Source organism: Spodoptera frugiperda, chromosome 5, assembly GCF_023101765.2.
Source record: "Spodoptera frugiperda isolate SF20-4 chromosome 5, AGI-APGP_CSIRO_Sfru_2.0, whole genome shotgun sequence".
Taxonomy (NCBI): domain Eukaryota; kingdom Metazoa; phylum Arthropoda; class Insecta; order Lepidoptera; family Noctuidae; genus Spodoptera; species Spodoptera frugiperda.
In genome coordinates, this window is record NC_064216.1 from 8,912,148 (window position 1) to 8,940,147 (window position 28,000).

At 36.7% G+C, this 28,000-nt stretch overlaps 6 protein-coding genes across 10 annotated transcripts; 3 read left to right on the forward strand and 3 right to left on the reverse strand.

Moving 5' to 3' along the window:
- Window positions 1-304: 304 nt before the first annotated feature.
- On the forward strand, window positions 305-5,438 carry LOC118272029 (SET domain-containing protein SmydA-8). The gene is made up of 8 exons (XM_035588324.2): window positions 305-1,093; window positions 1,819-2,026; window positions 2,429-2,627; window positions 2,721-2,845; window positions 2,982-3,208; window positions 3,938-4,101; window positions 4,355-4,547; window positions 4,868-5,438. Exons 1-8 carry the CDS (start codon window positions 961-963, stop codon window positions 5,098-5,100), a joined length of 1,482 nt encoding a protein of 493 aa, XP_035444217.2. The 5' UTR covers window positions 305-960; the 3' UTR covers window positions 5,101-5,438.
- On the reverse strand, window positions 5,432-7,416 carry LOC118272030 (zinc finger CCHC domain-containing protein 9). Its single transcript, XM_035588325.2, has 4 exons — window positions 7,181-7,416; window positions 6,070-7,065; window positions 5,870-5,977; window positions 5,432-5,617 (listed from the first exon to the last, which is right to left on the reverse strand). Exons 1-4 carry the CDS (start codon window positions 7,316-7,318, stop codon window positions 5,477-5,479), a joined length of 1,383 nt encoding a protein of 460 aa, XP_035444218.2. The 5' UTR covers window positions 7,319-7,416; the 3' UTR covers window positions 5,432-5,476.
- Window positions 7,417-7,627: 211 nt separating this feature from the next.
- LOC118272033 (uncharacterized) lies at window positions 7,628-12,769 on the forward strand. Of its 4 annotated transcripts, none has more exons than XM_035588329.2 (2): window positions 7,628-7,872; window positions 12,116-12,769. In XM_035588329.2, exon 2 carries the CDS (start codon window positions 12,120-12,122, stop codon window positions 12,564-12,566), a length of 447 nt encoding a protein of 148 aa, XP_035444222.2. In that variant the 5' UTR covers window positions 7,628-7,872; window positions 12,116-12,119; the 3' UTR covers window positions 12,567-12,769. The 4 variants fall into 4 exon arrangements, with proteins under 4 accessions (XP_035444222.2, XP_035444225.2, XP_035444224.2 ...); XM_035588332.2 differs by lacking the exon at window positions 7,628-7,872 and adding an exon at window positions 11,253-11,400; XM_035588331.2 differs by lacking the exon at window positions 7,628-7,872 and adding an exon at window positions 11,366-11,511.
- On the reverse strand, window positions 8,422-13,536 carry LOC118272031 (sedoheptulokinase). 2 transcript variants are annotated; one of them, XM_035588326.2, is made up of 3 exons: window positions 13,390-13,536; window positions 10,918-11,204; window positions 8,422-10,593 (listed from the first exon to the last, which is right to left on the reverse strand). In XM_035588326.2, the coding sequence occupies exons 2-3, from the start codon at window positions 11,196-11,198 to the stop codon at window positions 9,498-9,500; spliced, it is 1,377 nt and encodes a 458-aa protein (XP_035444219.1). In that variant the 5' UTR covers window positions 11,199-11,204; window positions 13,390-13,536; the 3' UTR covers window positions 8,422-9,497. The 2 variants fall into 2 exon arrangements, with proteins under 2 accessions (XP_035444219.1, XP_035444220.1); XM_035588327.2 differs by lacking the exon at window positions 13,390-13,536 and adding an exon at window positions 11,641-11,785.
- Window positions 13,537-13,690: 154 nt separating this feature from the next.
- LOC118272032 (ubiA prenyltransferase domain-containing protein 1 homolog) lies at window positions 13,691-15,941 on the forward strand. The gene has a single exon (XM_035588328.2). The coding sequence runs from the start codon at window positions 13,952-13,954 to the stop codon at window positions 14,948-14,950; it is 999 nt and encodes a 332-aa protein (XP_035444221.2). The 5' UTR covers window positions 13,691-13,951; the 3' UTR covers window positions 14,951-15,941.
- Window positions 15,942-15,948: 7 nt separating this feature from the next.
- On the reverse strand, window positions 15,949-27,996 carry LOC118272028 (ubiquitin conjugation factor E4 B). The gene is made up of 19 exons (XM_050693682.1): window positions 27,807-27,996; window positions 27,025-27,657; window positions 25,902-26,046; window positions 24,966-25,528; window positions 24,571-24,828; window positions 24,249-24,495; window positions 22,664-22,837; window positions 21,510-21,630; window positions 21,083-21,214; window positions 20,697-20,897; window positions 19,910-20,252; window positions 19,704-19,799; window positions 19,371-19,495; window positions 18,797-18,935; window positions 18,493-18,606; window positions 18,175-18,295; window positions 17,898-18,004; window positions 17,506-17,599; window positions 15,949-17,424 (listed from the first exon to the last, which is right to left on the reverse strand). The coding sequence occupies exons 1-19, from the start codon at window positions 27,828-27,830 to the stop codon at window positions 17,363-17,365; spliced, it is 3,699 nt and encodes a 1,232-aa protein (XP_050549639.1). The 5' UTR covers window positions 27,831-27,996; the 3' UTR covers window positions 15,949-17,362.
- Between the last annotated feature and the right edge of the window lie 4 nt (window positions 27,997-28,000).

The following is a 28,000-nucleotide window of genomic DNA, read 5'->3' on the forward strand; positions in this document are numbered from 1 at the left end:
GAGAGATATGTTTAGTACTCACTTTATTAGTGGACGTTTATAGCTTAATGGGACTTATAACAGACATGGTGAGAAGTGGGTGTATATTGTAAAGCGACATTACGTGCCGTAATATACCCCTCTGCCTACCCCTTCAGGGATAAAAGTGTCGTGACGTTGCATTTTATTCATAATTTAAATAAAATTTCAATAATAGTAGTGAATATCTTTTTTAGTAATTTGCAATTAACTAAATCTAGAGAGAAACGCCTCATTGGTGTGAACGACCTAGTAGATCACCTTTCCTTATTACATGGACTGTACGTAGAAAGGATAACTAGGTATAATTTTATTGGCATTGCTCCACAGATGTTAGATCTTACATCTGCTAAGTGTTCACTTTATAGACATTCCTTTCCTCAAACTGTGCAGTCACAATCTATGTATATGGCTATATTGGCCTATGTCGCGTCTCATCGCAAGAACCAACAAAAAGTTTTGCTTTCCTGACAATTAGGTACTTAAATATCTGTTTATATGCGTTTGTCTTTATTGTTCATGACTGCTACTGCTACCCCCTTAGGGACTGAAAGGTATGGCGGGTGACAAAGCCTATAGATACCCACAAAAAGTGCCTACATGCCTAAAATAAAACAAATTACGTCTCGAAACAATCTCAGTGCTTCCGGCAGGGCTCCCTTAATTAGCGGCCATTCGCTTGATATTGAGTGGACTAGGATATTTTTAGCAATAGATGTTTACTCTCTTGACGCATATAAATATAGCAGACAATAGGTATTACTGAATGTAAACTTTATATCGTATCATATGGAAACGTTCCGAAAGTTCGAGCGGCCCAATTCTCGAATGGAACGAAGTTTATTTTAGACGCTAATCTTGTTCAGTGGGCATTTCAGCAAACAGTTTCAGTCGCTTCAATCTGTATCTGATCAATCCAAGGAGCACTTGTGTACCAATAAAATGGGTGACGACGTGTGTCATTATGAAGTACAACAAAACGATAAATATGGAAGGTATCTGGTGGCTAATAAAGATTTAGTGAGCGGCGAATTAATATTTACTGACACTCCATTCGCCTTTGGACCGAAACCAGGCAAGTGTACCTATCAGATCAATTTATTAGCACATAAAAGCGATTACTTCTAATTTTATTACTAATCACAGTGTTTAAGAAATCAAGAGCCTATTAATCTTGGAACTCAAAAGTCAATTAAGTATTAGAAAAACTAATCAATCAAGAATATTTCTGTCATAAAATTGTTAACTGCTCATTTGCCGAACTTTGTAGTTAAATTGATTACTGACATGGTAATTATTTAAAAACAAATTGCCTTGGTACATGGATATTATCCAAACAGGTACGAATATATTTAATCAATATTTTTTAAGTATTTTAAATAAATGTCATCGTCCACCATGACCTAGGTTTTCGGAGTAGTTAAACGTAGGTCTACGAGTATTTAGTGCGTAATGCTAATTAGGTGCTCAGGTATGCTGACCCGAGAATTGTGGTAACTTTATAGCCTTTTATTTGTAGCAGTTTACACGCAACATTTTTATACCTAAAATTATTTGTAACATTTTAACTTCCAGTTAATTAAGACATCATTATGGTTTTCTAAGGGCATATAGGTAGGTACCTAAATGAGTAGGTGGCATTAAATTGTATAATTAAGTAGGTTCTTAATTAGTGGTTCGTAGTTAGTACTAGACAAAAAAAGAGTGTGTTGGGTAACTTTATAAAGAAAGCAGTTCTACCCTTTCGGTGATTATAAGACGTGATAATTTTATTGACTCTATATTGTTAATTTGTTGCAGACACTCCACCATTATGCCTGGGTTGTTACTGTCCCGTGGAGAACACCCTATGCTCTGCTTGTGGTTGGCCGGTCTGCAGCGAGGAGTGTGGGAAGTCTGCCACACACGCTGGTGAATGTGAAGTCTTCTCCGCAGCCAAAGTGAAGTTCCAAACGGTCGAAGATTGGACTGTGAGCGCACCGCAGCTGGATTGCATTACGCCGTTAAGGTAAATATAACTAGTATACCTATATCTTTTTACTGCGAATAGGTATAGCTGATGTTCAAATTGTTCAATGCACCTTATTTTTAGATGGGTATCTATACCTACGACTATTGATTGTGTGGTCGCAAATCTCAGGTTCTATTTCCCGGCAAAATAGGTTGAGTGATTATTCGGTTTTTTAATGTTCTTAATAATGTAAAGCATTATGGAGCTGGTAATGGAACCTACTTGCCGCTTATATCCTTGTGTAAGACTTACTCATACATAACTGACGAAAATAAGTGAGTGTAGGTATATCTGTGCATTCTCTGCCCACTCTGTCGAAGATTAAGACATATTTTATGACGTTCGTTTATTAAATGTTGTTTGAAAATTTTTATTTTTACAATTTTTTTTTCTGTATAGAATACTTTTGGCGAAAGAAAAAGACCCAGATCGATGGCAACGCGAGTTGGAAGTGATGGAGACTCACACGAAGGAACGGAAGGAGAGGCCCACCTGGAGTGCTGACCAGGTCAACATCGCAGACTTCCTTGTGGACTACTGTAAACTTGGCGATAGATTTGATAAGGAGCTGGTGCAAAAAGTCTGCGGTATTCTTGAGGTGAGAATTTAAGCACTGAAGCCGATATTGCGTGATCGTAGCTACCTACTTCTTTTGTATTCATGTACCTAAAATATTTCTTATTTCACGCAGGTTAATTCTGTGGAAATCCCATCCCGCGGTGGCTTTAGCATAAGAGCTCTATATCCACAGTTAGCAATCACGGCGCACAACTGTGTTCCCAACATCGTTCACACAATACTACAAAATGATTACCAGTAAGTACCTACCTGTAAAGTAAAAAATGGTCCACACTGTCTAATCGGGTAAGGTTGAATCAACTAAAGTTTTTCTATGTGGCTTTAAATATTCTAAGGACATTTTCAGGAAATAATGATTTCTCCATCTTTACAGGGTGCAAGTTCGAGCTGCAGTTCCCATAAAACAGGGAGAAACTCTTCACTTATGCTACACGCACTCTCTGTCCCCTACGATTGTTCGTCGTGACTTCCTACTGGAGTCCAAGTTCTTCGAGTGTGACTGTGCACGATGCGCCGACCCTACGGAACTCGGGACACATCTCAGCACTCTCAAGTGCAGTAAATGTGATAATGGCGTTATTCTGACTACTAACCCTTTAGGTAGGTATGTGGTCGGAACCTATATCTTTATATATATAATTCTTCTGTAAGTGTGTATGTCACTGAACTTCTCTTAAACGACTGGACAGATTTTGATGAAATTTTTTGTGTGTGTTCAAGGGGATCTGAGAATGGTTTAGATTCACAATTTTGTCCGCTGGACCATATTTTTTTCAAATTTAAGATGTGTAGACAGGACGACGTCTGTCGGGTCCCCTATTGCCCGAAAGTGTAGGGTCTACTGGTCTAGGTACCTTCGGTTTTATTTCACATAGGTATTCTAGGTTTCCGAACCTGTACAGGTAAGCGCGGAAACCGTACCTGTTGCACGGCAGCAACGGGTCACTACGAAAAGTGCATTGGAAAGGCGACGTAACTTTAAACGCCTCGATTAGTAAATGACGAATCATAATTATTGTTGTACGAGATCAAATAACCTTAGCCGTCGACGATGACCTATTTGTTATGCTATTTTAAAATACGTAGACGGGAAAACTGTCGGTTTCATTAAATATGACCGACAGATGATAGACAGTCATTTAAGAAAAGATGTTTTAATTCTAAAGCTGCCAACTTTCTGACTATTCTTTAGAATCTAAATGTTTGTATAATTACAACCGTGCATATGTATGTGAATGCTCTTGAGTAACCTTCATAGATAGGTAGGTACCTACGTAAGTCGGAATCATAATCCAGATTACCTATATCCTTACTTTCTCGATCTTTCAGACAATGAGGCTCCATGGACGTGTACGGACAAAAACTGTGGATTCAAGACGTCGGGTGCCGCAATGCGTAAGATGTTGGCGGTGGTGCAATCTGAGATCGACCAGCTCGATATGATGGAGCCCGGCCCTGCCGCTATTGAGCAGAGGGAGGCTACAATCAATAAGGCAAGTAGTTCAAATTGAATTTACAGTTTTTAATTACCTACTAGGTAACTAGAAAACAAAACACGAAAATTGTAACCGCAACATAAACTAAGTAAATGCTGATATGAAACATAGCATCAGGACTTGCTTTCTAGAAGCAGGCAGAAGTGCTCATTTGGAATGTCTAAATCCATTTTTTTCGTCACAAGTTCCATGTCACAGAGGACAATAATAAAAAATTTGCTTAATCTGATCTGTGATAATTTTGTTTCAGTATAAATCAGTATTCCATCCTCGGCATTCGCTACTCTTGTCCTTAAAGCACACACTAGCTCAGCTGTACGGCCGAGTGGAAGGGTACGGCATCGATGAGCTGCCGGATCTCATGCTGGAGAGGAAAGCAGAGTTCTGCAGACTTGTTCTCAGCACTCTGGATGTTATCATGCCGGGAGAGACCCGAATGAGAGGTGAGTTAGAGTTGTAACTTCGTGCTTCGACATACCCGAGCAGGATCTATTAATTATTCCAGCTATATAATACATAATATTATGTATTTAAAACCATTTTTAATGGTTGCACAATGCACACTACACTTTGCAACTATTAAAAAAAATGTGACCATATTTGACGAAGGAAGCTCTATAGCTTATCACCAAGCGACAAATCGAGATGAGGTGATCTACCTAAAGGCACTTCTACGTGCATAAGAATAAGGTGCCTATGTGGCAAAAGACACCGTATACCAGAATTTATTACCATGCTTAACAGTCTACACTTGATTTTCCAGGTATGATGTTATACGAGTTACATGCACCTCTGATGTTCTTAGCAAGAAACGAGTTTAGCGCTGGCCTTATCACTCAAGAAAAGTTGAAAGAAAAATTACAAGAACCCATTGAATGCCTAGCTGAGGCTGCAAGGATTCTTACGAGGGAAGATCCACAAAGCCCTGAGGGAATAACTGGGCAAATCGCACAACAGTCTATGGAACAACTTAAAGCTAGTCTTGAGTGCTTATAAACTAGTAATAAATTACCATGTTATTACTAATACTGCATTCAATTAGTATGAAATAATTGTTTGAAATAATCATATTTTTTCACTTGTTTGATAATAATTCCACACTTCTATCTTGGTGTGGATGAATTCAAATCCACATTTGACCTAAGTTTCATTAACAACTATTTGTGTACACTGATATGTTATATGTATCTGTTATGTTAGGTGTAGATCACAGTGTAGGCGTAATTGTTCTAATACTTCTTGCAAAAGCTATGAAAAGACAATTTAACAATGATCTCCTCAAAATTCGTATTAACAAATTTATTTCTATGAATAAAATTATGTAGACTATATTACGATTGTTGTTTTATTTCATAATAACTTATGTAACAATTTAAAATTTAATTTTCTTGGGTTTCTTACTACTTGATTCCTCATACAACAATTTATTGCTTTGCTGCCCAACATCTTCAATATTTTCTGAACTGTTCAATGTATGTAGTTTCACTGTAGACTCCTCCTTTTTATCTGTCAGCTGGAAGTTAAGAGAAATGTTAATTAGTATTCAGACTTCATCATAAACGGAATGTTCAAAATCGATTACAAGAATAAACATGAAGTAGGTTGGCCTGTTAATGTGCTACTAATCTCCTTAGAGTAGACTTAAGCATTCCATTCCAGGAAATATTTACAAGATAAGTAGGGGCTACCAAGATTAGTTCTACAATGAGTCAGTAAGTATTTACTAGATAAAACTACATTACAATTTGTATTTAATAATACTCACAGTAGGACAATCTTTCCTGAGATGTGTGACATCACCACACAACTTGCATGAGCCACCATTTGGATACAATCCCTTGGGATTATCAGGACACTGTCTGGCTATATGTCCCTGTAAAATAATTATTTATTGCCATTAACTTACTAATTAAAGACAAGTATATAACCAAATAGTGATGTCAAAATATAAGAGTGTTTACTTACAGGCTCTTTGCAAATAAAGCATGTTGCAAATCTGAATTCCTTATCTCTTTGTACTTTGCATTCAAATTGTCTGTGTTCAGTGGACCCGCACTTGAAACACACGCCTTCTGCAGCATCAGCCGAAGGTATCTTTGACTTTAAGTCGGGGCACTCAGAGAGAACATGACCACCTTTCCTGCAGTTATAACAAACTTCCCTTTTCATTCTGGCCAGAGCTTTTTCAGCTCTCCTCCTTTCCAACTTCATAGTCCTTTGAACCTCACTCTTAGGAATGCCTTTCTTAATCATGTTATTCTTCAACTCTTGGAGCCTTTCAGCATCTTTTTTCATGACTGGGAAACCATCAAATCTGACCAATTCTACTTCCTTACCGTTAATTATGAGTTGGAAACTTTTGTCATTAATCTCTTTCCTGCGAACTGGTTTCCCATCTACTAACTTTTTGTTCTTTTTGTTTTTACCTTGTGGTTGTTGTTTATTACTATTATTATTCTTGTTCTGTACATTATTATCTTTGCTGTTATCTGTTGATGTATTTAAATTAGGTGCCTGTACCTCTGTAGAGTCAGTTGCTACTGTATTTTGTCCATTCTTCTTCTTTTTCTTATTTTTCTTAGAAGTAGGTGTAGTTTTGTTTCCTTCTGCAACAGGTTCTGCTACTTCTGTGGGACTTTCTTGAACCTGTGACTCAGTTACCTCTCCACTTTTTTTCTTCTTCTTTTTAAGTTTTTTCCCAGTAGTCTTTACATTATCAGTAACATCATTCTGGACTTCTGCATTAGCATTGCTGGTGTCAGGGTTCTCAGTCTCACTGGCTACCTTTTTCTTATTTTTCTTTTTGCTTTTCGCTGGTGGGCCGTTTGATTCTGATGAGTTGACTATTACTTTTGACTGTTTACTCTCAGAATCTGGAAAATCACACCAGGTTGCTTTTCGTTTTTGTACTTTATGTTCTTTGAGAAAGTTTTCATAGTTTTCTATGCGTTGCTGTTCAGCCTAGAAATTAAAGACAAAATTATTTAAATTGTGTGCTTACTTATAACATGTTATCACTAACAATGTAGAATACTGTTAATGAATAATCTAAGAAAAATACATAATAATATCGTACCTGTTGCCTCTTTTTAGATTCCTCACCCTCTTTTTTGGCTTGCAATAACTGTTCTTTCATAACCTCCCATGGCGTACTGTCTTCTGGAGCTCTTTCATTAGAAGATTTCGAGCCTTTGGCTCTAGCAAATCTAGTCATGATTTTAATTCTATATAACCTTTTAAAATTTATTTATTAAATGCACATGGGCAAAGCAAAAACATTGCAATGTGAATTATGACAGTTGACAGCGACAGATGACAGATCGTATGGACGCCACAGACAATCAGTTATAGTGAAGCCCAGCTTTCTTTCTTTACTACAACTTTCTTTTTGCAAAAGTACTATTATATAATTGACTATAAATTAATAAATGACTTGCTGACTTAAGCAAAAATAGATGACTGAATTTATACCACTTTTCTCTGCTCTACCTGATTAGCTTCGACATATACGGTTTATCGTTGGTTCTCCTCTAACGCCTGGCGGTAATGGATCAGAACTACTTGTCTATAGCCATACTCTATTATTGTAATTTGAGGTTATCCATGTAGCCATTTAGTAAACAATAATAAATATTGTCATCTTTCATTTAGATTCACTACTGAAAGATACTGTAATTGAAATACATTTACGGTGGTGTCGATCAAAGAAGATAAATGGAGACATATTATACTAAATAGCTTCAGTGTTCTACGAATATAAATCAACAGGTAATTTATCACAACGCATCCATACTTTATTAGTTTATTCCATTTAATTTACTTTTATCATTGTGCAGTGTAGAAGTGTTGAAAAATAGGTTAAATACTAAAATATATAAAATTATATTGTGCCAATGCATGCAATTCTCGAATCTAAACCCCGCGAATTTCAAATTTTGTATAATAAATATGTCATAACATTATTTAACAACAGCTGCTAGCTACTTTTACAATTTGTATGTTACATTAATAAGGTTGTACTTATTGTTTAATTTAAAAAACAAACATTTAATATATTTTGATTAGATGGAGTAGTTTGGATTATCGGTACAAAAGTAGGTAAATATCTCGTACTTATTTACTTTTAAGAAAGCACTAGGCTTAAATATCTGCCACGTAAAGAAAGAAATAACGTCTGTCTTACGTCTTAATGATGCGAAATAGCGCTATACTATTATGTATCAAGATACGAATGAACGCGGGACATGACAGACGACTCTCTAAAAATAGATGGGTAATAGGTATATAGATTCGGGTTACATTGAATGATAAATAAGCTTGTTCATTTCAAATGTAAATACGTATATTTTATTAAATAAAATCTAACAAAAGTACAAAAAATAACACAATACACAATGGAAAGTTGATTTCAGTTATTTAGGTGAAAACCTAGTAGCCTGTAAAATTCATTTTAAAAGGAAAAAATACCGCCCAAACTTATAATTTCACCTTTGTGCCTTAATTATGCTATTAATTGGAATGATACAGATCAAAAAGCTCAAAAACTATTTTGGAAAAAATATGGATAAAGGACATCGGGCGTTTTTTACCCGATTTTTTAAAAGTCGCGAACATAAACCAAAATATTTTTAAATGATAGTGTTTGCAATCATATTTAATATTGTGTAGTTATTTTGATTCACAATAATGGGAAAATGGAAATAATTAGTAAAATGAAAATGATATTTTAAGTTGACTATTTTTCCTAATTACTAAACGACCGCTCAGTAAGTTAAAATATCACTCCGTGGTATTTTTATAAACCCAATCAGACTAAATCCGTCAAGTTGATGTGCATATTTCGTTCTCACTCTCGCCCATAGTCTTAAAACTGGTATTATGTTGCGCTCGCGCAGGTAGCTAGCTTATCTTACTACATCGCAGTCCTTCGTCATCATCATCGCAGTCCTTCGCCAAAAGTTAAGAGAAAAATATGTTGTTTTAATTATTTTTGATTCCCTTTTTCCTCTTCAATTATTGCCCAAAAACATTTATAAATATTTTTTAAATGTCCAATTTCTCCTTATTGCCACGACCCACAGATATGGGAACTATACCATTGTGAACTAGATTTAATTGCCTATCCACCGTACCTAATTTTATTTTTGTTCGCCGTAGGTAAGTGTCCCATACAAAAATGCCCGATGTTCTTTGCCAAAATGTGGATACATTTTGGCAAATTTATCCATATTTTATTACCTTACCGTTAAATTAATAATTACATTACGCTTTGAAGCTACATGTTACGACTTAGAACATTCCTACTTTAATACGCTCTAGAACAAAGAGAGCAATAATTAATATAAAACGAAAATCAATATAGTTGAATAATGTAACAATTAATAAACTACTGACTACATGATTGCGATAGCAGCCCCTTTCGCTGCATCACCCCCTGAAGTAAATTCTAGTGGCAAACTGTAATAGTGCTCAACAGCTCTCTGCAATACAGCGTTTCTAGATAAACCAGAACCATTTCCGACAATGCGTTTTACATTCGCGTTTCGCAATATTTCCTTAGGCATCATGTGATGTAAATTTTGTATCAAGCTATCACAGAGAGATTTAAACACGCTCCCCAATTGGATGTTAGAAAGATCGATATTTTCCACTGAAGCTTTCGCAGTCGGTGCATGTCTTTCTCCTAACAAATGTGGAATTATTTGCATATTCGATGTTTTAGCTTCCAAACCCAAAGCAATTAGTTTTTCCCATACCTTGGACTGAGGAGTAGGAAAACCTAGCTCAAGCATCCATTGTTGAAGCATTTTCACGAAAGTAGCTAAAACATTGCCTCCATTTAGAGACGCGGCTACAACTAAGTGCGTGTTATTAAAATAAGGCAAGTGTTCGACTGTTTTACAGCCTAAATCTGATACGTCATCTACTACGAATGCTAACTGAGCAGACGTTGATATGTTTAGTACTGCATCATCTCTCGATTCAAGTGTAGCAATAATAGAGCACTGTAAGTCGCCCATAGCAACACTTACAGGTGTTCCCTCGGGAATGCCATTCCAAGCGGCGTTCAATTTTCCCGCAATTTCCCCACTTTTACTGATTTTAGGTAGAAGCTCCACTGGAAAATCGACTGATTTTAGAATATCGATGTTCCATTCGTTCTTTTCAGTATTAAAATATCCCCAACTCGCAGCATTTTGATCAGACATTACTGGGACGTCTAAATCGCAAAGCATAGTAACCACAAAATCTTGAACTGTTCCAGAATATTGAAAGTTTTTCAGCTTTTCAGGCTTGTGTTTAAGCATCCATAAGAGAGTCGCACATCCATATCCAGAGTAGCAATTTAGACGCGAATCAGGTTTAGGCAATGATTCCAGAAATTCAGGTTTACACCTAGTGTCCTGCCAAGTATACAATGCTGACATGTTTTCTCTCGTTGCTTCGAACCGCATCACTACTCCATCTTTTTCGACTTTCTCCCAGGCGCTGTAAATAAAATAATTCATGTATGTAAATATAATATTCTGTTTATTTTATACTTAAAATAAAAATGGTTTTGAACTTGAGATATCGACTGGATAAAACATACGGTAATTGGAACGCTTCTTGGATAATAAACTTAATGTACTTGTTTATGTTTAATGTCACATTATATACGTTGTAATAGAAACACAGTTTATTGAATGGGTTACTTGAAAATTCACGACCAAAAAGGAGATTTTAATTAAAAAGAAATGAAAATCTAGCCGGTTCTACAAAAACATAATTACAATATTCATTGAAAAATTTTTTATTTTAATGTAAACATACCCTTTCTTCCATAACAAGACTCCGTGCATTTGCCCACACACTCCAATTTTTGTTACACTTCGTAGTATATCCCTAGGAAGTCGCGAGATGCAGTAATGAATAGCTGATACTATTTTTGGCACATCTTGTTTGTTACCCTCTATACCTTGGTCGCTCGGTATGTTTGCCGCTGTATCCTTATTTTGTTTAGCAACAATTTCTTTTGTTTTTGGGTCGTAAACACAAACTTTTACTGAAGTCGTTCCAATGTCCATCCCCAATATAAAACTCTTGTCAGCCATTTTGCACTTAAACGAAATAAAAAGTTGGAAGTTAAAAATCACACACTCGATAAACAGCGAGACGACGCGACTCGTTGGGCAATTTGTTTCTATTGCTCGAACACGGCAGCCCGCATGAAAAGTGGGTGGCGGGTGGTCTCGTCTGGTGGCAATGCGCCCGCATTGACCTCGTGTAGACGCGTTGGTTATTACGTAAAAGTAGGTTTGTATTCCTTATCACTGTGAGTGCTCCATGTGTTTATCAAACACTTCAGCGATTCACTTACTTACGGCTAATAAATAACTTCAGTTGATATTACTTTTACGATAACAGGTACAAATTGTTTTTTTTATGTAAACATTTACCGTTTTACTCTATATATCAGATTTATGTCAAGTTAACATTTCCATATTAAATAGTATTTTTAAAACAAGACTTTCGATTAGACATCATTTTACGTACCTATTCTATAAACACCTGTATAATTAGAGACATTAAATTAATGGCAATATTACGTCGAATGACATAAATATTTTTTACCTATATTTTGCTTACTGGCCGTTACGACTTTAGGTTGCTCAGACATTTCGTGTGCCAAATCTAAAAATCGTTCGCCAGTATTGTAATAAGAAAAAAAAACAATGTTCTATCACATTCTACGTTCATGTTCAAAAATAATTGTTCATTTAATTATAAATAATTCTATTTACAATATTGTGTATAACATTTTGTTTACTGTTTTGCAACATTTGTTTTGTATCTACATATACGCATAATCTGGTACTTAATTATTCCGATTATCTGACAATTTTTTAATATTGCAGGTAATTTTATGTACTATATATAGGATCTGGTCTTACGTGGATATGCACTAACCCTGATTAGTATTATTTTAATCTTGATTTAATTGATGAACAACACTTGTTTTTTTTTTCAGGATAATGGGTAAGAGGAGCAAGTCGTCTAACGTCGCTGCTGAGGAAGTAGATGTAAGCGGTAAAAAAATGAAGAATAAAAGAATTAAGTTTGAATCAGACGAGACAGATGAACCGAAACCTAGCGAAACTAATGTGGATCCTAGTATTGAACAAGTTAAACGAAAAAAGAAAAATAAATCGCAAAGTAATAAAGGCGATGAGGAAAAGAAAAATAAGAAAATTATATTTAGAGAGGACGATGACGAACCAGTTGAAGTTGATGTTCCTACAACTACAAATCAACGGAAACGTACTAAAGAAGTTGTTCCTCAAGAGAATGAAGAAGATATTAAAGACGAAGACATTGATAAATTCTGTGATGAGTTAAATGATGAGGATAACGAACAGTTTGAGAGTTGGGTTAAATTAATAGAAGCTAAGCTTCATTCGAATAAAAAGAAACCTAAATGATAAAATGAATTTTTACTTTAAAAGACAACCATTAAAATGCCGATTGCAATAGGAGGCGCATTTAAAAGTTAAAACGTTTTTAAAGACGTTGAAGAATAATTTAACACATTTGGTCTTAGAAAGCCTTGAGTCGCGTTGCCATCTGGTTTATAACAACAGACGTTTATTTTCAGCGCTAATAAATTGAACAAAATCTGAAATCAGTTAGTATGTATCATTTGAGTTCTCTTTCCATACTATGGCCTTTATATAGACCGAGCAAAATTAGGAAGCGACCTGTTAAAGTTCCCCTCGCTCTGACGAAGTCTTACGATTCAAGTCGTGACAATTGCAATTACATGATTTGCAAACCTTGAGAGCTTGTGACTTATTTGTTTATTATCAGTTATCAAACATAATGCGATAGTGTAATCGTAATTGTTCAAATAAATCTAGAGTAATCACTCAATTAACGTTAATAACGTTTCTTAATTGATAGTTAAAAGTGTAATAAAAAATAGCAATTCCAGACCTGAAATACTACTAATAAACCAACGACCTTGTTAATGTCATGTTTGTTTGTATTATGGTCGTAGGCAAATTTTCACTTACTATCACTACAATAAGAAGGTTGATGACCCCTGACAAATTTATGATAAATACCCCTTCCCTAAGTTGGTTCTACTAAATATCAATTTGCAGAGATCTTATATCATGAAAGTATATAATTCATGTAGTACTTAGAAGGAAGTTTACATATATTTTTAAGTAATTTATATACTATACATAACATACGTATTTATTTTTAACGAATCTTGTAAATAATAAATTAACATTAAGGTACCTGTAGTCTTCAATACAATGTTTGAAATTGGAATTCTTTCCTAATTCTTAGGTCAAACTTCTGAAATGATAAAATGTTCAGTGTTATCTTAGGTGATGGTACTCTGATGCTGTGAGATTTGCTGTTGCTAGCTACAAATAGCCTACATTCAACCAATAGAAAACCTAAGTTTTAACCGGTTTTTTTCTAAAACCGATTCATGCAACACTACTCAACTATGGTCATCAAGACTACCGTAGACTGCGGGGCAGAAATTATTTTCTATTTGGCAACTAAATGACGTGATACACAAACATGACAAATGACACTTGACGCAATTGACTGACTTGACAGTTGACAGACGTATGAAATGAACGAGTTGTTTGCAAATCGGACTTAGATTTTGTGATTTCTCTCTGAATATCGGTCACCACCACCGTACAAAAAATAACGGGATTATGTGCAAACGGTTTTAATGTTTACCTACTTTGATGATGAAGATATCTAACATATCATTTAGAAAATGGTAATTTAAAAGAAGTGTTCAAGTTTCGATAAAATTTAAATTTCTATCTCTTTAAACATGGATACTAATAAGAAAAGTGAAGACATGGACATTCCAACCGTAGAAGGAAACCTGCTGCAGCAACCCAAAGAAGAAAAAACGCTAACTCGAAATCCACTAATGAAAGTGCGAACATATGTGCTTGCCTTGCGTCCTTGGTCGTTGAGTGCAAGTTTGTTACCGACTCTGCTGGGGGCTGCGCTTGCCTACCGTCTTCCCGGCGATAGTGGCTTTAGTTGGTGCACTTTATTGTTAACATTGTGCACTATCATTCCTGTTCATGGTGCTGGCAATGTGGTAAACACATACTTTGATTTCGTTAAAGGTATTGATAATCGTAAATCTGACGATCGAACTCTAGTTGACCATATTTTGAGTATAGATGAAGTTGTATCTCTTGGTGCTATATTATACCTTGCAGGATGTGCTTCCTTTGTCCCACTTGTAATATTATCACCAGCTCGTATGGAGCATTTGGCTCTGGTATACTTTGGAGGATTGTCTTCATCATTTTTGTATACTGGTGGTATAGGATTAAAATATATAGCTCTTGGTGATATTTTAGTTTTAGTTATATTTGGACCAGTATCAGTAGTTTTTGCCTTCTTAGCACAAACTGGTAGAGTGGACTGGCCAATAATTTACTATGCAATTCCACTTGCTCTGAACACTGAGGCTATTCTACACAGTAACAACACTAGAGACTTGGAGACAGATAGTAAAGCAGAAATTGTAACATTAGCAATATTGATTGGTAGAACAGCTTCATATTTGTTGTATGCATTTTTGTTATTCACACCTTACATTATGTTTGTGGTAGCTTCTGTGCGCTGTTCGTGGTGGTTCTTACTTCCAATGCTAACATTGCCAAGAGCTTTTGATATAGAAAGAAGGTTTAGAAGCCCTGACACAATGAGATATGTACCACGACAGACTGCTAGACTAAATTTCTATTTTGGCATGCTGTACATGATATCATGTCTCTTTGCCCATCGCCTTCCATTCCTTCTTCGGTAACAAGTTAACTGTACAAGAACAAAGATTTAAACTGTTGTTATTTGACTATAGTATAGGACTGACCATTTTTGTAAGTTTCTATAAAAGATGTTGTATATTTTTGTATTTTATGTAAGGTAAATAATGCTGAGGCGATAAGGATATCCTGTCTCAAATGAATAATAGCTTTAGTAAAATGGTAGATATTGTTGATTCAGTTTGTCTTTTCTGTTCTATATTCAATTTAAGCCTTTTGTATATGGTAAGAAAATTTGGATCTAGAAAAAATTCTATTAATTTATAGGGTCAAACTACTATAAATTTTGTAATCAAAAATGCAATGAAAGGCGGTGATATTGTATTTATATGTGCCTTAGGCCTACCACCTTTTTCTGGTCATTATAAATTTGCTAATAAGTTTATCTTACTGTTGATTTAATATTCGAGATCAACATATTTGTAAGTGTAATTTTGTAAGAATATATAATAATTATGTGCGAGGAGGAAAAGTTATGCTATATGTATTTAAGTGATCCATCATAAATCAACATAGAAAGCAAATTCAATGCTCAAGAGCGGAAATAGCATTTAAAGATTTTTTCTTATGATGGAACATGATAATCATGTAAATAGCTTTGTTAAGTTGTATGAGCGTCATTGTTGCATAAAGATGTAAAGGAATAGGTTGGTGACACTGAACTTCCTCTAACAAATATAATGGAGTCTGAATTTCAATGAATATTGTGTAGTCAATGAGATATTCATAACACATCTCGCTTTTGTGATTGCTTTAGTTATGTGTACACAAATTTAAAATATCATCTACCTCTATAATGTCTAAGAATTAATGTTTTCAAGATATTTACGTAAATAATGTTGTTTAGTACTTTTTGTAATTTCAATACAATGAAATCTCTTGATTGTAAACTGACAATAATTTATTTCATTAGCTAGTAAATTTAGCCCAATATAATGAATGTAAAAGTGAATACTAAAATTGTGATGACAAAAACAATGAATTTCATTTATTTATTTTATTGATATAATCAACGTAGGAGACCTCTATGATATATAATCTTCATAATATAATGATAAATTACAAGTCAAATTATCATACAAGTGAGACCATGTAATTTAAAGAAATGGATTTCCTTCAGGAATGCCTGTTCTAGAAACTACATTGGATATATTGGCAGTGACTGGAGATATATTAAAAGTTGAAATACACATTACAAACATACTATATTTCAATACAGTGTCTTCATAGTAGTCTACTTGAACTTATTTACTCACTGAAACATATTATGCATGTTTCAAGTTCGCCTTGTCTCCGCGAGTTTATCGTTCCGTTGGACTTTGACAGGCCGTGACCGATTATATTTATATTATTCGAATTAAGCTACTGATATTATATCGAATACTATTCCCTAATTCTCAAGTGAAAATCCATTTCAAATCATAACTAAAGTTATAAAGGAACAAATCACAATGTATTAAATGATAATACAAAAATCATGTTTGCTAACAAAGACTAACATAATATCACTATAATCAAGTAGAAATCAAATCCATAATATAATTAAATACATTTTTCTAATTTTCATTTTGCACAAAAATAAGAAGTCTTCAACATTCCATACAATTCCTATATGTTTCATATATTTATATCCTAATGTATAACCATTAGTTAGACTAATGCAGGACTAACCAATCTAAATCGAATTACACGCTCACGACGTTACAGAGATTTCCTATAAAATGCAGAAAGTTATCCAGCTCAACATGTTCCACATCAGACTACTCTATGTTGTGCTCATGTTACATAGTCATTTAAATTTGGGGTCGAGACGAAAGCACCTAGCTTACTCCACATGTCATGTTTCTTGTATCTTAGATTTAGGCCTTTACATACAACTACATGTGATGGTAATTTCATTTAATCCTTCTCTCTTAGCCTTCAACGCGCCAATAATACAGATGTTAATTTAAGTTTATTGAGAAATTCATGAAATTACACCAAGTACCGAGACTTACGTGCAATGCGTTAAAGCTAAAAATAGATGCCGATATTAATACTCCGTGACGTTAAAGCTTTAGTCTAGCCATAAAATATAAATTTAGTAGTGGTTAAGATAAAATTTGGTTCTTGTCACAATAGGTAATACTAATAATGGAAGAATTTTGTGACAATATGAAATTAATGCAATGATTAAATTAACACCTGTATGCAAATTGAAAATGATCCGTTAGGTCGTTCCTACACGTTACAATAACGTGGTTCCAACTTCACGAAACATCCGAACAGTTAAACATACATGGAATAATCTCACATTCACGCATACGGACAATAGTCCATCAAAGGCGGAAAAATCCGACCGGTAGTCTTTATATATGGGTTACGTTATATACATCAGACTTTATTGTTGGCCTTGCTTATGACGTCGACGCTTTCTTGTCACGCTGCCATTGGTCGATTCTCTCTTTCAGCTCAGTTGCTAAAAAATAAAACATAGATTAGATATGACATGAATGAGCTAAATATACTATTTTTTCTTATAAAACAATGTAAAATGTACCTGGACGAAGCTGATCTTCGGAAAGAGGTTGTCGGTTAAAGGGATCAGTAGCACTATTTAGCAAGTGGCGCAGAATCACAGATCGGTCCATTATCTGAAAAATAATGATAAAGATTATAAAGTTATCTAAGTAAATTCAAATATGCAATAGACGGGGATTTATTTTGTCATATAAGATAACAATACTTAGTCAAAACAAATTAAAGTTTAGTAGTGGGAGCAAATACGTCATTTCTACGTATAAAACGTACCTAGAAGTGACGTCACGCGATATTTCAAATCAATATATCTTCGAAAGTATTTGTTTCCGTAAGAAAATAAAAAATACGTATCTAATATTTTAAAATAATCTACAAGACGGACATTAAAAGAACAATTAGTCATCTACTTACTTTTCCGGAAGGTAGTAAGACTGGGTCGGTCATTAGTGTATCCATAAGTGGGTCCCTGAACTCTTCAGGAGCATCAGCATATTCGTCGCTTTTCTGTTGATTAGACACTGAAACAAATAATACAAGGTTAAATTATCATATAAAAAGTTTACGATCAAATAAGCCTCCGATCAGTAGGTACTAGGTACAGTTCGAGCTAATCGACGTTTCAATGTATAAATGTATTATATATTTATTGATACAACAAATATTATAGTATATAAGTATATGGAGGTACCTGCTATTTGATATGCATTATCAGCCAGCGCCTTGAACCGCTCTATTTCTGTGGGTGTCTTGATGCACGACTTAGCTAGCCTCACAGATGCTTCCTCGAATAACTCTTTGCGGAATGATCTCTGGAAACAGAATATTACATTTAAATATGAAGTATATTGTAAAACGTGCGAGATTATATCATATATGCTCTCGTGTACAGAAATTCGAAGTTATCCGACTAGTTTCGAACCACATCAGGGCCCATAATTATGGGCTGCACATCGCAGTGGCATGCGAAGCGGTAAAGTCGTGTAGATATTAATATTAGTTAGTTTACCTCGTCGGCGGCAAGTGCGGCGTGGAACTGTGGCGAGTCGAGATGTAGATAGATGTCTACTAGCTGACTGAGCAGTCGTCGCGGTTCCCAGCCATATTTCTCGGGTCGACGGACCTACGAATAGAAATAATAAACTATTTAGTAAATGGTGGCCTAAAATAGATGAACATTATAAATAATCAGCAACTTTAAAATGTCGGCGACAAAAAAGAAAAAAAAATCAGCAGTGATTGAAATTTAGTAAGTTAAATTCAATTTTACTATTATCAGGTAAAAGAATAAATAACTGGGCTAGTAAGTTTACCTTCAGGTTTTTACACTTAGGTCCGCAGAGCTGCTGTAGGTTGAAGTTTAACATCGATGCGAGTCGGTCCACCAGCTCGGCGCGCAAGAATGGCTCCTTGATCTCCACTGTCAAGTACTCCAACATGTCCACCGTTTCTCTGTAACAATAATATAACACATTCTAATACTTATGGTAACGTATTTTGTGGTAGAAAATTAGGTTCTACTTTTAACACTACTGTACAATTGTTATAAAGACAACTAAAAAGCTTTTATGTAGTTTTTATAAATGGATTAGCTTAGGTAATTTCAATAATCTATAACTAGCTACTTCTGCGCGGTTTCACCAGCTTTGCTCGGTTCATAATGATGTTTTATAGCCTATAGCCTTCCTTATCAAATTCACTAACCAACACAAAATGAATTATTCAAATCGGACCAATAGTTACGGAGATTAGCGTGTTCAAACAAACAAACTCTAGCTGTATGTATTTCGATTTTGTTCTCTACATCTACATAGGTTATTGAAACCGGCCGTAAATGAAAGAATCGTGAATAACAAGGATATTAGTAGTAATAACAGTAGTACGTACCTGGCGAGTGTGAGATATGAGCGACACTGCCTCTCGTCCTGTGCGAGTGCGCGTGCGCGTGCGTCGGCCGCGGCCCCGCCCGCGCCGCCCGCGCCCTCCTGCGCCTCGTGGATGCGCTTCAGGTACTATGGAAAGGAATAAATAGGTTAACTGATTTAAACATTGTCTTATGTTGGCTCTGGTCTTTTTGCAAGTTACATAAAACTTTTGGTCGACTATTACAGTCAAGAAATATACACATCATTACAAATGTTACAGTAACACATCAAGGTAAAGTATTAAGATGACATAAAATACATATTTTCTATTAAAATTTAATATGTAAACACTTACCGTTAAACACTCATCCAGGAGGAAGGTAGTATCGTTCATTAACATGTTGATGAATTTGACAAACTGATGTCCAGATCGCGACTCCTTTACGATAGCCTGCAACGACAAGATGAAGTGTTAGTAAGGAAACTTTCTCCAATGGAAACAATGCCTATAATATGTGTAATAGTTGACAATTAGTAAATATTGTGGTATATTGCACTCGCCTGTTTATGAATAGGTCGCTCCCACATTCCCTTCAAGATGATGCTAATATGGAACCGAATAGTGAACTTATCGTAAAACTCGGTGCTTTGTCCTGTAGTTTCTATATCCGTGTAGAATTTCATGAGAGCACTCGGTAGCGCAGTTTGCGACATCGGGTGGTCCATGAATTTCTCGTATACATTCTTCAATTTTAGTGGCACGGAGAGGTTGATTACGAAAAGTACTTCTACGATCTTAGCAACAAGATAAGGGTTCTTGAAGTGGCGCGAGTGACAGATTGCACTCAGTAGCCAAGTGATGATTGGGTCCTCGATGAAGTCCGCCACGATTTGTGGGACGTATCTGAAAATTGATAGTAATTAATTAGCATAAAAAAGACAACATAAATTATCTTTTCTATAAGATTTTAGGGAACAGAGAGTAAAGTTCTCTAAGAAAAGAAGGATCCTGCGACCAGGTGAGGTGATGGAGCCTGGCGGGTTTTCTGTTTGTTGGAATTTTCGATCCGATGTAAGATTTATGTCGCCATCCGTTAATTTTTCGTCGGTCGTCTAGATGGCCGACTTTTGTCATCTGTCACTTATCATGCCACGTGTCGCCAAATGATCATGATGTCAGTGAAACACAGCTCAAAAGCTAGTTAATTTGCTGAGCTAAAAATCATGTGTATGCATCGTCTATGGATGGCCTAACTACGTTTCCCAACTCACGCCATGCTCATTAACTTACTGGGACTTTACTCAGCAACGGACGTCTTTTAGTATATAAAAGTGTAATGGTACTCACTGCACAGCGAAGAGCATGAACTCAGCGATGTCCTCGACGTACCACTCCGGCGTGGCGGCGAATGCGTCGGCGTACGGCCCGATGCCCGCGTCCGCCGCCTCCAGCTGCATGGTCAGCAGCGAGCAGACCGACGAGTAGAACTGCAGGCTGCGCCGCATCAACTCCGTCTCTAGTAGCGCCGTCTCCGCACACTGCTTCGACCTGTACCATAATATGTATAAACGTCAGTATTTGATCACTGTCTAGACTGGTGAGCGCCAATATCGAGTAAACATTTTGAAAAGTCTAGCAAGGATTTTCAATGAAAATATATCGAACATGAAGCGTTATTTAGAAATACGATGATGGAAAAAATCGTATCTTATAAGGAGGAACCAGTACATTACCTGTGTAGTCTCTTAATCTGTCGTCGCCACCTCCGCAGCAGCTCCCTATTGCGCAGCGCCGAGAAACTGTTGCGCCATTGAGGCTCGGCCGCCATCAACTCTTCAATCACTTTTTGGAGATCACGGAATGCCCTGTAGAGAAACAAATAAATAATGAGGGTTCATAAAATGTATGGTGCACGTAATATAATGTTTTTAATTGCTCCTAAAACTATTCGCCGGCATAGTCTGTAGAAGCTATAAAGCTTCTGGATATAAAAGAAACAAAACAATCTGTTTAACTGTCTCGTGTGTCGTATTGTCTTAATTTTATTGAGCACGATTTTCACATTCAGCACGTAAGATTTTCAACTTTATGATCAAAAACATAAGATTGAAAATCAATCATTCTTAGTGTCTGTTAATATTTAATTAGAAGTTCACTCACCGAATTCGCCTCTGGTGCGTGTGTAAAGCCGGGATCAAAGCCACATGGTGCATATGAAGCGTTAAGAACCAGCACACTGTCTGGAACTTCGCTTCAGGCCACTTGTGGTTAGGATCCTTGTCTGAAAGGAGAAACGTTCTTGTAAATAAACATACATAAACATAATAATAATTAGATTACTTAGAGACTATAGTTGGTATCCTAATAGATTTTGGTAGATAGTGTTTAGTAGTTTGGTAGATGGTATAGTACCTAAGAGATGAGCCACCTTTGCAACTCCGTTTAATCCATGAGCTTTGTAACAATTTATTTATCGAAAGATACGCTGCAAAGCAGCCAGTTATACAGTCCCACACACACACACATCGCGCCAACCATGCAGTTACTTGAGAATTCAAAAATAGAAAATCGCACGATAGACAATAGAATTAAGAGTTAAAGGCATTTAATTGTTGCCATGAACTTGATTCTAGATACGAGTATAACGGTCTATTAAAACTAAATTGACTTGATGACGTGTTTTCATGTCAAATTAAGGGTCAATGAGCTTATTCATAGGTCATTACATTATGTTTCGTGTACACTACGCGGTAAGGATAATTTAATGTGTAGCATAACCATACATTAACTACACTATTAATTAAAATACCATACATATTAACTGACATGTCTTTGGGTTCCATACATTTTATTGCCAGTGTGATGCCAGTAGTGAGTATAAGGGTCTCATAGTTGGTTTTTGAATAGATATTTTTATTAGGTATTATGAATTTTAGAATAATAAGGTTTTAGTTAACACTGGCTCTTTCATTTTTATTGGTAACACAACTAGTTATCATTAGATGTAACTACATAAGTAAGTCATAATGACCTTCCCTAGAATAACAGAATAATAATTCATTACTTAGTTTACTTACACTTGGTAAGTCTTTTATCTGGCAACGCCTATCAATTAAACACATCATCATATGAATGCATTGAAATATCAAGAAATAGTATAAAATTATTGGGACTTATAACACAAATGGTGAAAAGTGGGTGTACATTGTATAGCGGCATTATGTGCCGTAATGTGCACCTCTGCCTATCCCTTCGGGGATAAAAGGCGTGACGTTGTGTGTGTGTGTGTAGTATAAAATTAATAATGAACTTACTGAGTGCGTCCAACCATTCCTGGGATTCCTGCGTGGTGAAGTAGAGCCTGGTCTCGTCTCGGATGTTGACCCAGGAGTCTGGCTGGAACGTGTACAGCGGGTACACGCGCTCCAGTTTGATGCGCACGGACAACAGTTGCAGTACTGAACACACGTTCAGCATGAACCCATCTCCTGTAATTGTTTTGTAACGTTCATTTGTATATTCATACAAGAGTTTTCCTGCTTGTGTCTTAAGACTACATATTTTTTGACGGAGAGCAATGCACTTTGATAAACGTTAACCTTTTAATCTGCGTTCTCCAAATCACTTGCCAAGTGTGAATATTATGGCAATATTTCTTATAAAGAAAGTGCACTGTCACGGGCAGTACCTAATACTTACATATTTTACGTCTTATATAAAATAATTTGTTCTGTTCTCCCAAGTTTATTATTATAGCAAACAGTTCAGGGTGCGAATGTGCATATCATCTATATTTTAACATACATAGATGCATTTACAAACTATGATTGTTTACAGAATTATAAGAACTCGAGTAAAAATAGTAATGACTGACAGTATTCATCTTTTCCTCGTATTTTGTTTATATTATTTCAGAAATGTTGGGGAAACAAACACGGAAGATGTTTACTGGAATTGTATCGTTGATTGCAAAGTGTTGTGTCGAGCCAACAAAATCTCGCAATTCACCGATACAGATAGTAATAACACATGTATCTGCGTCGTTGTGTCCACGAACGAAATCTGTTTGTCGCAAGTCGCAACCACCTGACGACGCGCGACGGTACAAACATAAATATTTACAGTAAACCGTCAACAAGTAGCGATTAACGTTTTGATCTGAATCTTGGAAAGTAAATGATTTGGACGAGTGCCAATACAAATTCGTCTAATAGACAACCCGAGTGAGCGACATTTGAACGAAATATGTACCAAGTACCTACCTAGCTAGTCTATTTTCGCAAGTCATTACTCGAAGGGAGCACCGCGCGATTCAATTTATTATAGCTGTTCTGATAAACTTGCAGTAATGTCTTTATCAATCAGCTACACGGAGACCGATCCGGGCACATCGTATCAACGCGGACTTGCCAGATATTTATAAATAAGAGAACAAAAGCAATTTTAAACATGGAACGTGTTTGTAGTTGATGTACCAAAATACACGATTTTGTACAGCCATAAAGGAAAATGCTCCAATTTGTTTGGCGCGTCTTCTTCGTCTTATTTATTGAGAGGCAGTCAAACGTTTTGAGCAACATATTTACTGTTTGCTTCTAAATAATTTGAACTAATCAGTTTGTAAACTCGTTGCATTGTTCCAACGAGTGTTGTGTTTTGATCGTCACCATTCTTACAAGATGAAAGTTTTGTTTATACAAGACAAATGTAAGCACTTCATAAAACATCCGTGGAAACGCTGCCGCAGGATTTCTATTAGAACAATGATGACATTACATACTAATTTTATTATGGTTAAAACATGAAACATAGTTTTGAAAACTAAGTCTGTTTTTTTAATTTTAAATTCGGTTATGTGAATACGAAAATAAAAAAGATAATAAAGTAGAGGTAACTGACCGGCCAATGATCTCTCGTCAGTCTGCAACTGCGCTCTGCGGTCATTCCTCTGCAGCAGAGCAGCGAAGTAGTTGAGTAGCGGCTCGCGGGCCTCGGGGCACAGCAGGATGTTGTGGCAGATGTTGTGCAACGTGTTGCGGCTCGCCTCCACCTCGCGCTGCAACGCGAACGCCAGGCTGCGGTCGCCCGACCCCGTCGCGAACAGGCGCTCCGCTAGTCGCGGGTTCTCCTCCGCGAACAGCGATATCTGCGGAGATATTTACATTGATATGATTGTCGATACAATTCCTGTGAAATTAAAACAGTAGTTAAATATAGGTACCGCAAAGAATGGTCCCAGGAAGCTGACGCGTGCGATCTCTCGTCCTGCAGCAGTGGTGACGGCGTCGGGACATAGTGAAGGCAGGCGCGCTATGAGCTCGGCGAGCGGGCGGCGCGAGTGTCGCGGGCCGGCGCGCAGCTCGCACAGCGCCCGCAGCGCGCGCAGGGCGCTGCCGCCGCCGCACGCGCCGCGCCCGCCCAGCGGGGACACCGCGCGCCGCATCTCCTCGCGGATACCCATCACCAGCGGCACGAACACCTGCACCCACACGCATTATTACATCTCAACTCATCTCACCATTTGAGAAGAACAGCTGCATAAGTCTAGGTCTCTTTCATTAGCATGTAACCATTTAAAATATTGAAATCAATAGATCACGATCGTCAATCACTCACCTCTTCGAAAACTTCCTTATTTGTGTAAGTAGCAAGTAATAGCTCTGGTATGAGGCCAGTCGGCGGGGACACTACTAGCATGTAGGGCAGTAGAGGAGACTTCCTGCACTTTTCCAATTCAAAGTTCCCCTGCAGCACTAGCACTAAGTGGTTCACTAGCAATGTTCTTAAACTTTGGAGCAAGTCGCTCAATGGCGGCTCCGAACTCTTCTTGGAGTATTCACGTTCATACGAATTAATATTCGAGTAGAATCTTATAATGTAGCTGACAGCCAGGCCTTGCGTGGGTATTGTCTTGGGTAGGGGTAGCGACGGCGCAGGGCAGTCCGCTTTGTCAGCTTCTGTCTCTGAACCGATTGGTCCACAAGTCAACATATCGTCTCCGCATTCGTCACTAGGTCTTTTAGTAGTTTCAGTAATCGCGATGAGTTTCTGGTTTAGAGGATCTGAGCCGTCCGCTATTTGCGTAATAACATCAATCAGAGCCTCTGAAGCCAGTTCTTCTAAACTTAGTTTTGGGTTATCGAGAAGTGATGCAGCTACAGACGGTACAAATATTCCTCCTGCAACAAATGGCTTCATGAAAAAATAATCTGATACTGACCTCTCAGAAAAATGTTAATAGTATATAGTGAAATGAAAAATATTTATTGCAAAGAACATTGTTATAATAATGTTTCTAGGTTAGTAATAGACCATAAAATAATGGAAATAAAATACCGGAAGGATTTTATGTGCAAGAAGGCCGCAAAACCGCGATTGCCTTTGCTAGTCTTTACTATTGATAAAATAAGTTTTATTTATATATTTTATTATATCTTCAAATGTTAGTTCTCTCATATGCTCGAAAGTAATAATTTTGTTCCAATAGAAAAAAATCAGAAAATATTTCCAGGTACTTATCATGAATATCATATAAAAGTAAATATGACAAACCTGCACTGTCTTCAGACCACGACACCTGTAGGATCTTGGCGACAATATTCCGAAGTTGCTCCTCAGTCAGCTCTGTACAGCTCACTGTACGCGACCGGTGTATCTTCCGGGCAGGAGACGCCGTCTGGGTGTCATTGTCGTCCACCTAGCACATAATGACATGTATATCTTTAAATATAATGTAAGCAACTGCTGTGTTGTCCCAACTGTATTTACAACTAACAAAATGTGTTGAGTATGTGTTATTATCATTAAACATATGGCAATCCTTACATGCATTGTGATGGGTATACTGTAAACTTGAGAGGTTTATTGAAAACTTGGTGATGTTGCACTGTCTTTGTATGATTGTGGATATAATAATATTCAGTCTATTTAAAATACTGTAATTCAGATTGGAAATGCAGAGTATGAACAATAAAACCAAATAAGCTCTAATTATAGCTTCGGCAAGCCTAAGGCCTAAGAAAGTGAAGTCGAAAATTGAGGCACTAAGGAACTCTTGGCCATATAAGCTAGGACTTGGCTTGAATCACTAACTTAACTACAAAAAGCTATGTGATACTGGACATTAGTGCTCCAATCTATTTATTGATGTGTTTTTGGGAATGAACATCCTATTAATTAAACTAAATACTACCAATGATACTCTTATTAGGGATTTAGTAAATTGCCATTAACATAATAGGTCATTATTGTATCTGTGAACTTAATGATCTTGTGTAACTAACAGATTATTACCAATTATATTCACATTAGGCGATAAACTGAATTTTTATACATTCCTTTTTATATTTATGTGAATTAAAATGTTTATCAAAAACATGATGGCTTTATGCTATTGTTGGAATGATGCATTTTATAAACTAAGAATAAAAATAGGCATCCATTGAATAAATTTTTACATTGAATTGAACAAAATCAGGATGTGATTAAACATAATTTAAATTTAGAACATATTTTTAGAGGCAATTGAATAGACATGATATCATATTATAAGAATAATGAAACAAATTGCTAATACAGGTAGTTGGAAAAAATGTGACTATTACTTCAATGACATTGCACACTGTAGTTGTGAGTAAAATGAATTGTAGATTGTAGTATTATGTAAGCTACTAACCTCCATAGGTTCCTCTTGTTTCTCTGATTGTGAATTCCGTTCTGACACATCATCCACTTCCATAGAGAGAGACCGTCGAGAGCAACTAGGTGAGGCATTACTGGGCCGAGGCCTTACTGGTGATGGCTCAACAAACTGTGCCGGAGATATTGACCGTGATGTGCTGTCTTCCCTGGTTGATGCTCCCTCTGATCCACCCACTGTAGACTGTGGTAAACTAGCCACTCTCACTGATCCACAACTCAACAATGTGTCATCACCCATAGAGTCAAAACTATTGTACTGTCTTGTTTGTGATAGATCTGTCATTTTGGTATCAGGCATTTCATCTAACAGGTTATTGTCTGTCTTCTCAGTAACAATTAACCCATCAGCTGGTATTTTGCTCTGGTCGTCCACTTCACTTTTAACTCCTTCTGAATAGTTTGGTTCTTTGTTTGTGTTGGCCACATCTGGGGTGGAGGGTTCTGTGGATCCTCGAGGGACTGGCGCAGGGGAGAAGCGCACTTGTGAGGAGGTCTGTAGATCTGGCGAGGGCATCGATGCGCCTGGTGTGACTGGAGGGCTGGCGGGCGATGGCGCTGAGCCTGCGCCACCAAGGGCAGCGAGACGCGCCAGGCGCCGTCTCCTTATCTGCAAGAAAACGACATGAGGTCCTGCAGCACATGTGACAACCTTCTGCGCGCGCCAACGTCAAACACCAACGCTTTGTTTTGTTACGAAATTAGATTGGCCATACGCATTATGCCAAGGTTCGTTTACAAAACAAATTTTCTACTTACCTCCTCCTGACTCAGCTCACTCATGGTTGAAAATTACTATTCTGCAGGTTGAGTAACAACTATCGAAACCACTATTCCTTTGAATTTAGTTTCAAAAATTTGGATAAGAAAGAAGAGCAAGCCACACAACGACGAGTCAGTCACCTCGCTCAGCTGTTTGACGTTTGTAGTTGGTACAATGACGAGAAAGTATT

Excerpts from the sequence above, each read along its gene's own strand:
- LOC118272031 (XM_035588326.2), bottom strand. The coding sequence starts at position 11,198 with ATGGCTGACAAGAGTTTTATATTGGGGATGGACATTGGAACGACTTCA. Across the intron at positions 10,594-10,917 it reads GTCTTGTTATGGAAGAAAGG|CGCCTGGGAGAAAGTCGAAA; the intron begins GTATGTTTACAT and ends TTTTATTTACAG.
- LOC118272033 (XM_035588329.2), top strand. The coding sequence starts at position 12,120 with ATGGGTAAGAGGAGCAAGTCGTCTAACGTCGCTGCTGAGGAAGTAGAT.
- LOC118272032 (XM_035588328.2), top strand. The coding sequence starts at position 13,952 with ATGGATACTAATAAGAAAAGTGAAGACATGGACATTCCAACCGTAGAA.
- LOC118272030 (XM_035588325.2), bottom strand. The coding sequence starts at position 7,318 with ATGACTAGATTTGCTAGAGCCAAAGGCTCGAAATCTTCTAATGAAAGA. Across the intron at positions 7,066-7,180 it reads AATCTAAAAAGAGGCAACAG|GCTGAACAGCAACGCATAGA; the intron begins GTACGATATTAT and ends TTTAATTTCTAG. Across the intron at positions 5,618-5,869 it reads TCAGGAAAGATTGTCCTACT|CTGACAGATAAAAAGGAGGA; the intron begins GTGAGTATTATT and ends CTTAACTTCCAG.
- LOC118272029 (XM_035588324.2), top strand. The coding sequence starts at position 961 with ATGGGTGACGACGTGTGTCATTATGAAGTACAACAAAACGATAAATAT. Across the intron at positions 1,094-1,818 it reads CGCCTTTGGACCGAAACCAG|ACACTCCACCATTATGCCTG; the intron begins GCAAGTGTACCT and ends AATTTGTTGCAG. Across the intron at positions 4,102-4,354 it reads GGGAGGCTACAATCAATAAG|TATAAATCAGTATTCCATCC; the intron begins GCAAGTAGTTCA and ends ATTTTGTTTCAG.
- LOC118272028 (XM_050693682.1), bottom strand. The coding sequence starts at position 27,830 with ATGAGTGAGCTGAGTCAGGAGGAG. Across the intron at positions 26,047-27,024 it reads AACAAGAGGAACCTATGGAG|GTGGACGACAATGACACCCA; the intron begins GTTAGTAGCTTA and ends ATTATGTGCTAG. Across the intron at positions 18,005-18,174 it reads TAATGCATATCAAATAGCAG|TGTCTAATCAACAGAAAAGC; the intron begins GTACCTCCATAT and ends TATTTGTTTCAG.